The sequence below is a fragment of the Opisthocomus hoazin genome, chromosome 7, assembly GCF_030867145.1.
Source record: "Opisthocomus hoazin isolate bOpiHoa1 chromosome 7, bOpiHoa1.hap1, whole genome shotgun sequence".
Classification (NCBI taxonomy): domain Eukaryota; kingdom Metazoa; phylum Chordata; class Aves; order Opisthocomiformes; family Opisthocomidae; genus Opisthocomus; species Opisthocomus hoazin.
The window spans coordinates 58,911,560-58,921,823 of NC_134420.1; the positions used below are offsets into that span (position 1 = coordinate 58,911,560).

The 10,264-nt window shown below is 34.8% G+C and overlaps 1 protein-coding gene across 2 annotated transcripts in view; it reads left to right on the forward strand.

Annotated features, from left to right (window-relative positions):
* VRK1 (VRK serine/threonine kinase 1) overlaps nucleotides 1-9,845 on the forward strand; it is a 37,991-nt gene extending 28,146 nt beyond the window's left edge. For both annotated transcript variants that reach the window (XM_075427030.1, XM_075427028.1), the window contains exon 13: nucleotides 8,547-9,845. In XM_075427030.1, coding sequence (XP_075283145.1) covers nucleotides 8,547-8,629 — 83 coding nt within the window. In that variant the 3' untranslated portion in view covers nucleotides 8,630-9,845. The remainder of the gene's footprint in view (nucleotides 1-8,546) is intronic.
* The last annotated feature ends 419 nt before the right edge of the window (nucleotides 9,846-10,264 follow it).

Genomic DNA, 10,264 nt, shown 5'->3' on the forward strand with positions numbered 1-10,264 from the left:
TGGTCAAGTAGTCTAAAAATAATAAAGCAATAGCACTAGAGTCTACCCCAAAACAAATCCACTTGTTTAAAAAGGTTTGATGAAAGAGTATGGCAGGATGGGAAAATGTAACAGTTCAAAGACAGTAATATTCTTGGTAAGTTATGGATTTACCCTAGTATATTTACTCGAACAGTATGGTATGAAGTACAAGTAATTAAGCTAATGCTGTTCCAGAAGGTGACACTGCTCTGTTCATATTCCGCTGTTCACATTATAGAATTCTGGTCATTAAAATCAGTGATTATTTCTCTTCTTGAATAACTTTTGAATTGTTGACTTCAATTATGAGTTTTGTAGTCTCTCAGTGGCTGACAAAATCTTAATAAGATTATATTTTTTTGAAGGAAATACAGATATTCAGTAAGTTGTTGATGTTTATTCATAGTTTTAGCAGTTCGGGTTTTATTTAAGGCCTTATAACAAAATATTTAATACAACTGACTATTTTCTGGTTGTGACTTTATAGACATGAGCAGAATATACTTTCATTTTATAGTGTATATCATACTTGTTTTTTTCGGGGATTGTAGATTGAAATTCTCATATATAGAGGTGAAAAAGAACTTGAAGAATTGCAGTCCAAGTGGTAGCATTAGGTTTTTGTAAATGCTGAGTTTTTTCAGATGAAGTAAAGGTATTTGGGAGGCTATGTATATATATTTTCAGCATCCAGTGGTTAAAATGAGTGATGGACATCAGCTTAAATTTAAACCTTCTCTTGCCAATTCAATAGTTACAGGTTAAATGGTTTTAATTTCACCTTTTCATACTACCCAATTTAATGAATTCCAAGTAGGAGGAGTATATCAAATTATTTCAGGTGAAAATTGATACATACACTTACTCACTTTGTTCTCTCCAAATTTGGAATTCAAAACTTTACCACTTAAATGATTCATAAATCTGTGTTGAAGGAAAGGGTGACTGTTTCATAATCTTATGATTATGATGCTTTTGATAAATTGAAAGTAGCTGATTGTTATAGAAATACTTAAAACTCTGTTTCAAAATCTGACTAGTTTTATGTTATCACGGCCTTGTTTCTCTATTATGGGATGAGTCCTGTGACTAAAAAAATATCCTAAGGACTACTGTCCCGTAAAATAGATAATTTCTTGATACCTTCTAATTGTAGAAATTGAAGTTGTGTCATACGGGAACATTTTAAAAGTTCTGGAAATGCTGTTTTATTCGTTTCTAAAAGGGAATAAATATGTCTGGATGGGGGTTACACTTGAGGTATTCAAACAACATCTTGTGAGTATTTGGACTTAAAACAGTGGCAAGAAGAGCTGTGCAACCTCTTGCTGTTGACCTGATCAGCATTAACCGCATCTGATGATGCAGTTTGTCTAATCCAGTCCAAAAGTTTAGTTGGCCCAAAAGAATTCTGGTCAGCTGTGCAGCAGTGTGAGTACACCGGGGTGCTCAGTGGCTACAGCGACTCTGCCAATAATGAAATCTGCTGCTGCTGAGGCTGGGGAGCCCTGAGGCTTGATGGAGGAGGAAGAAAGAGGGGCACTGAGAAGGGACGATCATCTTGACATTCTTGCTCTCCCTGATTCTTCTCAGCATAAGACTGGCTACTTCGGAGGAGTTCAGTAAAGGCCATCTCTTTCAATCATGGCAGCCATCGGTGTTTCTGGAGCTGCCAAGCCAGAGTGTTAGACTCTTCTTTTTAGAAACAGAATTTGAGACAGCCCTCAAGAAACAACCTGTGTTGTACTTCCAAAATAAGATGCACAAAATTTTGTGTAATTCTTAAATTGTTTTTTGTTTAAATTAGCATGTTATCAGTTTCCTCGTTTGTCCTGTCATAACTGGAACGTATACACTTTCCTGAAAGCTGGAATTTTAAGAGGTATCCATTTTTAAGGTAATAAGGATGGTGTTGAAGTATTATGTCAATGTCTCTCTACCAGGAAAAATGCTATCAGAAGAGGTGATTTCTATTTAAACGAAAAGTTTTCTTCACACTCTATTACAGCTCTGTTTTCAGTATTAGCTGCCTTCATGTATGTTATATAAAATATACAGGCTTGTAAGTGATGATACTGTTAAAGCAGAATACCAAATATTGGCATGTATCCACCAACGCTTCTGCAGGGGTGTAACTGTAATATTAATAGGACTAATATGCTTATTTTTAATCAGTTTGTGTGAAAAAGGCAGCTAGCATAGGGAACTTCGAGAATGGCATAAACGCTGGAAAAGTAAGAGTTTCATGAGAATTTGTGAATAATCCTAGGTTCAAAGTTACCAGTAGAGATAAAACCTCTACCACTGGCAGGCATTTTAATCTTTGGGTTGATGAAGATGGGTTATAGAAATATAGATTTATTTTTTGTTTTAGAATGGAATTTTTTTTTACACTAGCCTTTTTTAATTTGTTGTGAAATTTTTTTAACAAATTGGGGATTTGTTAGTTGGGATGTTATAGATTGAAATACTAAAGTAGGCATGACAATGAAAATACTGTATTTTTTAACGTACTTTTTTAATAGTCAGGACTGCTATGGGTAGGAATTGTACATGTCTGTATTGCTGGATAGCATCTAGCATGGTAAGGCCTTAACTGGGGTCCTTGGTTACTCTTGCAATATAAATAACTATGTGAACAGCTCTGATATGAAAATAGTCATACTGATGGATTGGTTGGAAGGCATTCCAAAATGGAAGTTTAATAGTATTTCTCAATTAATAGGTACTTAGCTTGATATTTATTTACATCGCATAGCTTTGCATAAATCAGTATTTGGGTTATTGTCTTAGAAATATATTTTCTTTATTCAAGCAAGATTTTTACTTAATGTTGGATTAAATCTACACTTAGGCTCATTTTTATATTTAGGGAATTATTGGCCTTGTCATCAAGCTTTAGGAGAAAGCAAATCATACTTTTTTTTTTAGCTTATGGCGCCACTTGTTACTTGTCTTTCTACTCCACACCAGTGCCCACATTATATGTAGATTTTTACCTCTTTCATTTTATATCCTAATACAAACATTTTCAGCAAAACTTGTACTATGCAATAGTTCCAATTGTTTGTTATTTGTCCATTCCTTCTTGTGAAGGATTTGGTATTGACTAGTATGTGTAACAGGCTCCAGGACTAAGTGGGTATTAGCCTTAGAACAGTGTATCCTTCTCTGACTAGTCACCAAAAGATCTGTCCTTTTCTGCCCGATTCTTAGCCTTCCCTTACCTGCTTCGGGAATGTTGCAGATTAAATGTTCTAGTACGAGTTACGTGATCTGGTTTTTGAAGTTAAAAGCATATGCTACTATGTTGTATCTACAAATTAACAGGAAGCTTCAGGTTTTAGAGCAGAAAAATACTGCTCTCAGTTGTCAGAAATATTAACAAACTCACTTCTGTATTTTGCATTAAGTATATTCAAACACGATATGAAGTGATCTGTCTTTTAATGGCCTGCCCCAAAATTGTTTGAGGTGAGGTATGGTAGGAGGTGATTTTTAAGTATAAAGATCCTTAACTATTATGGGTAAGAAGGTTAGAATAAATTACATGTAAAACAAATATATCTTTGTGATTCTTCCTGGATAGTGGTTTTCCTTCGCAATTTGCAAGTGACAGATTCACTGAGAAGCACCTTGAACGCATGCCACTTAATAATAATAATAAAGAGACAAATTAATGTCCAAGATGTAAAGTATGGGAGTGTTCCTGTTTACTCCTGTGTCTGCTTGGAACAGTTTTCTATTTCTATTTCTAGCCTTCCTTTATGTTTTAAGCTTATTTCTGTACAATCTCTTCAGACGACTTCTAGCATTTAAATATATTTAAAATGTAAATACATTTAAGTTCCTTGTTACACTTCATGGAACTTTCTTGTGTTTGCTGCTAATAAAAAGCATTAAATTAAAACAAAACACTTTCTGAGGAAAATTTTACATGGGGTAAGGTTTGTCTAATGACTTTACACGTAGAATTAAATAATTTAAGAATAAGTGATGTCTGCTTTTTTGTTGTTTTTTTCTGTGATCTGAAGATGTATTCCTTTTTCAAGGTTGCAAGTAATGTATTTGAATTAAACTTTGTTCCTCTTGCAAATCACTGTGTGGTGGAGAGGAGGGCTATTTTTAAACAAATGCTGGATGTGACTACTGATTTAAAGGTGTATGTACAATTGTGTTTTGGAATGTCTTCAGTAAAGCAGTTTTTACAAATAGAAGTAAATTGGTTTGTTTTATCTGCAGCAATTTTATGTTAAAATTTTAAAAATAACACTCAGATTCGATGCTGTCTTTAGGAAATACACAGGCATAAAGTCATCAAATAATACATTCTTGTGTACTGATGTGGCAATTCAGTACGTGTGGCATGAATATGTGGTGAAAATATCAGTTCTGTCATAAGACTGTCCTGCTGTGGCACACTGGGTGTCTGTACAGAAATGGTGATTAAGCTCCATCTATGTGGAGACTAGTCTGAGAACATCTCTTCCAGTAACCACTTGAGAACTCTCCACTGCATGGCCCAACTCTACAGATTTGTTGACCTTTGTTTCTTAGAGATAAGCGTATAGCGGAGTGTGTGTGAGATAATGCACACACATTAGACGTTCTTTTTTTTTTTAAGAAAGAGAACTTTGCTGTGTCTGATCAATGTACTTAACTGCATGTGCTTCTTTTGAGGGTGAAAGATGTTAGCTGTGTTGTTTCATGATGATTGCTACAAGTCTAGTGTAAGAGCTTGCATAGACTAGAGTTGCTGGAACTCTTCATCCATTATACAGAGACTGACATGTACTTAGGCTTTGTCAGGTGTAAATTCAGCATATGCAAGTGATGCAGTTGCTAACCTCCAGCATGCCTGCTGCTAGATATTTTTCACTTACCTGGTGTTTGTCTAGAGTCTAAAATCTGTATGTGGTTCTGTTTTCAAATATTCTAGCTTATGATGTAACCTAGAAGTCACCATTAACACCTAAATCATACCTGATTTCATCTGCTTACTCGCTGTGTTTTCATGTTCAGAATCTCTCGCTGTCCTCGTTTCCATCAAATCAGTCAATTAATTGGGAAACCTGGGACTCTGCTGTCTACTTATTTTTACCAAAGGAACCTCTGTCATTTTATAGAAACGTTCATTTTTTGACTCAAGTACAGTTTTATTTCTCTTACTTACAAGACTTCTGTGCATTTCTAAAATGACATGTGTAGACTTGGGGAAACAAGATGAGAAGGGACATCAAGAGGTCATCTGCTCTATACACCAGCCTAAGGACAGGCTTATGTATCTACATCTTTGTTAATCTTGACACATACCAGTATTTTTCTCTTACAACCTCTATGATTAAGTTTCTAAAACATCCCTGGTCAACACCACTTGAAATACTTAACTATCCTTACTACTAAAAGGGTTTGATAAGGCAAAGTATTTTTATTTGATATTTTTAATATGGATTTCCCTTAAGGTTATTAGTTGTCCTATCTGCTGCGGACATGAAAATTGCTCTCATTTTATGCAGCAACCTTTTGCACATTTGATGAGTATAAAAGGCTGCACCGTCACATCTCTCTTCCATTTATTTTAATGTCTTCTGATAAACTAGGTAAATTCAGTTCCTTTTTTTTTTTTTTTTGTTAGAGAACTAGAAACCATGATCAACACTCATAATTTTTTTTCCATTTTTCTCAGAACTTTCTTGAAGGATAGAGCCAAAGACTATGCACAGTACTGCTGGGTTTCTTTTCTGAAGTTACTTTATAATACTGTTTACACAGAGAGGATCAGATATCACATTCAACTTGTCTAATAATTCCTCTAGAGCCTGTGGGACTCTATGTCTCTGCTGAACTTTGTTCCAGCCTCAAAATAAGCTGTGCAGTGACACCATCTGGTTTATTTTTGCCTATATAATTCTTCCTCATTTAAATGCTGTTTCAACCTAATTCAGTTTAATCTGCTGTATAAAAACCCTCTCCTTTGCTTGTAATAGCTTTGTTTGTGTCCCCATTTGGTGTTTTCCACACAGGACTTCTCCTGTTTTTGGAAACAGAATTGACATTTCTCCCACAAGAAAAGTTTGCGGGGAGGGGACAATATACGTTATTAGGCTAACTAATTTTGAAAATGTAGATGAGCTTTTTGTTACAGGAGACCTTCAGTTCTGAAATAGCTGTAAACTTTGAAGCTAAACATGAGTTGAGAGCAGTCATTGTGAATTTATCATAGTTAATCAGATAGTTGAAGAGAATATTTCTGCTGCTTAAGGTTGAAATGATGAATAAAAGAACCATGACAAGGATTTTTTTCCTTTTTGTTATGATTCACTTGGAGATTCTCCATGATCATTGTTTGTTTAGAAAAGCCTTGAAAATAATTTCTTAATGCAATAAAGAGAAAGGAAAAATAAGAGACATTGTAGTTTTCTTCTCCCTTTTGGTGTTCCTGCATGGACAACTAGAAATGGGTAAGCTCTTACTGAATTAAGAATTAGTAAGCTTCAATTGCTTGTATTGTCTGTGACTACCATGAAATACTACATTCCTGAAATACAAACATGAAAATCTGGTAACTCATTTCACCCATAGTATTTTCCTGCCTAAGGTCATAATTGTCATATTGACAGTCTTTCTGATAATAGAACATGAATTTGACCTGTGTTTGCAGCATTTGATTATACAATCTGTGATTGGATGAGAAAAAGAATCACAGTTACGTTAATCAGAACCGGTGAAAATTAATGAAGGGGAGAAAGATGGTTGTTTTTCTTGAAGAGAAAACTTTGGTCATTCTCTGCTTTCTCTTGCAATACAAAGATTCCAGGGAAAAATCTCAGGAGGATGGAGAGAGGAAAACTGTTGCAGTTCACGCAGTTGATAGGATAACTTGGCCTACATACCACAAAGACTACTCAATTTGAAAACTCAGAAGACATGTCTGTTGCTAGAATTCACAATTATAGTAGCTGAAATATTTTGTGACTTTGAAAAGTATAAACTACTTCTTGAAGATAAACCAGACTTTAAAGTAATATATTAATCAAAGATGTGTTGTCTGACAAATTCTGTTTGTAGTTTTATGTTGAATGCAGCAAGTACTTTTGGAGAAAAAAGGAACAAGAGTTTTTTCATTCTCCATTTCATTTTCAAGATGGAAAAATTCTTCAACATTGATTTTGGTGGTTTTAATTTCAAATCAACATTTTAAGAGCAAATTAAGTTATGTAAAATTGAATGTGGAAGCAAAACTGTTTGCAATAGTTCGTTACTTTTCTTGATGTGGTTTTGGTTTTGGGTAGACTCAGGGCTGTTGTGGTTTATTTGGCATTTTTCTCTGCCTCCTTGCTTTTTCCCAAATTTACTCCTTGAGCTTGAATAATCAGTGACTCGTACCACTCAAGGGCTGTTGTCTTATGCAAGCAGCTTTTTTTCTTAAGGACTTTTATGAAATGTGGCTTTACCTTTCCCTTGTCAATAATGCAGGTTTGGAAGTTGATGGGAACTTTAGAGTGCTATATAGTTTTACAAACAAGAACTTAAGTAGTTGGGCATACTGACTTCAAGGAGGAAGTCAGGACTAAAAAAAAAATTGAAAAAATAATACCATGACTAGGAGATGAAAAACATTTCATTGTTACTGCATTTGTGAAAATGGTAGTAATTTTTATTATATGTAATATTTTTTCTCAAAGTGACTACAGTTGAATGGGATTCACAGAACTGAGCTGTGGTAGTTGGTTTTTTTTTTTTTTTTTTTTTATTTTCCCTGCTACTGGGCAGGAAAGAATCAAAGTGCAGTTTTTTATTATTGAATTTGTGTGGTCTCTTTGAACAACCTGCCTGCCAGGTTTCTTAGGAATCTTATTTAGGTGGCCCTGTTCATTACCTTTGTTAATAAAGTATTGCCAAATAATAGCTTGAAATCTGTAGGTAAAGTTGCACTGATAGCTGAGCTGATTTAAGAGCTTGACATTGTCAAAGAAAAATCTTCCTCATTTCTACCTAGAATCGTAGACTCATACCTGTGTGCCTTCCACCTCTCCTTGTATAAGCTCCATTCTTAATGCTCTAAGATACTGCAACTGAGTAAACTATGAGAATCCTACATCAAGACAAATTTCTTTGCCGGGTTACGGAGCTGGATCAGCTCAGCACAAGGTCCAGACAGCACCTCCTTCTGGGAGGGATCACAGAACTGAAAGCTGGCACATGGGGAGGAAGGAGGGGCTTTAGGTTTTGAAAAGGATCAGATTCTTCATGACTTGATGGAGGTGAGCTATTGATTGCTTCAGCTGTATGTAATGCTACTATTTGAGAAGCTGAATTGTACAATGTGTTTTTCAGGAGAAAATCGGTGCCCAGAAATTGTGGTAAATTCTTATGAGTCCCATGTCATGTGTCCCCTGTTCCCCGGTCAAAACAAAATGAATAATTTGAGTTGATCTTGTCCTCTTAAAAGACTACAGGTATTTTCTGGTGATCTATTTCTGTTATTTTATAGAAAGTCTTGTCTTTTTTTGTTTTAATTGCAGATGCAGTAGCTACCAGAACCCGGAAGATGACCTCGCCAAAACCCAAGAAAGGCACAGCAACCAGAAAGAGAGTCCAGAAGTAAATAAAAGATGGAGCAACAAATTAAGTTGCTCTTTGGCTCATCTCTGGGTTTTTTTCAGTTACTGTAGCACTGGAATTTTTTTCTTTCCTTTTTAAATGATGAGTCTTGTAAAAACATGGACTGCTGTTTGTACCCATTTCTGAAGAATAAATGTTTTATTAAAATATTAGCATAATTTATGCATGCCTAAATACTAATGCAAAATTTTCCCGACTTTGAAGTGAGGATGTGTTTTTATTCTTTATACACATGATTTCAGATCTTAAAGGCAAACTAAAAGAAAGTGGTTTTTTTCTGCTTTATAATGTAGAAATAAAGCCTTATTTAGTTTCTTTATGGGTACTTTATAAGGAACAGTGGTGTTGCATCTGATTTCTTCTACTTTTGAGTGAAATCTTATTGGACATCACTGATAGGACATCTGAAATGGCAGAGACATCTTTTAAATATTTCTCAAGTGTTTGAATTAAAAAAAATATGACAAAAATCACATCCTTCCATTCTAGTTTGTTATAAGCTATGTTTAAACAATTCTTTGGAGATCAAGTAGTGAATTGTAGGGTTTTTTTGCATAGTATTTGTGTTTGTATCACTTTTCCAATTATTCAGAGTTTCTCTAGAAAGGAGACCAGAATTTCAGACGTAGGGTCCAGGGCAAAGAAAACCAACCAAAAACCAATGCCCATTCTCAACCTCCCCCTCAGGTTTTGATTTTATATTAGTGAAAAGACTAGTAAAGATATAATTATGAAGAATAACTTTGTAAAGTATCTAGTTCCAGTGAAAGCTTGACTCACATGTGCTTCTTATAACAAAATAATGGTTTACCTTTTTTTAGTAGTTGAGAAGCACATAACCTTTTTTAAAAGTGCTTCCTTGCTTGTCTTTGAGTCTTCAGAGTTGTAAGTCAAAAAATGCAGTGTTTAATTTCAGTGTGAGATACTGCTACTTCTCATTTAGATACTGCAAAAATAAATCTCATTTGGGCATGAACATGTTTCTTATCAGGGGGACTGCTTTACGAAGTTTGGCAAAGCAAAAGGAATCCATATGAGCCAATGGGCAGTGCGTTTGTGTGGATGTCTAGTGCTCTGCTTGCTTGATTGTGTAATGTCCGAGTAGCTACTCACTGAATTAAATATGTTGTAGCATAAAATGTTGAATGAATGATGAGGTTATGTTTTGAAAACAAGGGAGTCTGTTGTTTTGAAATAAAACTGGAATAACATTTAAAAGGTCTAGTGCCTTCTCATTTCTGTTCTGACTGCTATGCAGACTCATTTTCCTGGGTATTTGCAAAGTGTCGCTGACTACTTTTAAGCATAAAAATAAGTAAAAATAGGACTGCTAAAGCCTCACTCATATTTAAAAGTCCTCAAAACTATCTTATTAATGACTTCATATAATCATGTTGTTCAAAAAGTGTGTTACACTGTTCTGAAGAACTATTGTCAGGAAGGCATATTGTGTTCTCTTGCTTGTCTTGCATACTCAAAGTTAATATTCTTTTGCACTTTAGTTGTTTGATGTTTTAATTTTTTTAGGAACTTATTTACTGGTAAACTTCCTTTCTTTACTTTCCAGGGAAATGTGTTTCCTTTTGACACTACCAAAGGCAAATGCAACAAGAACAGA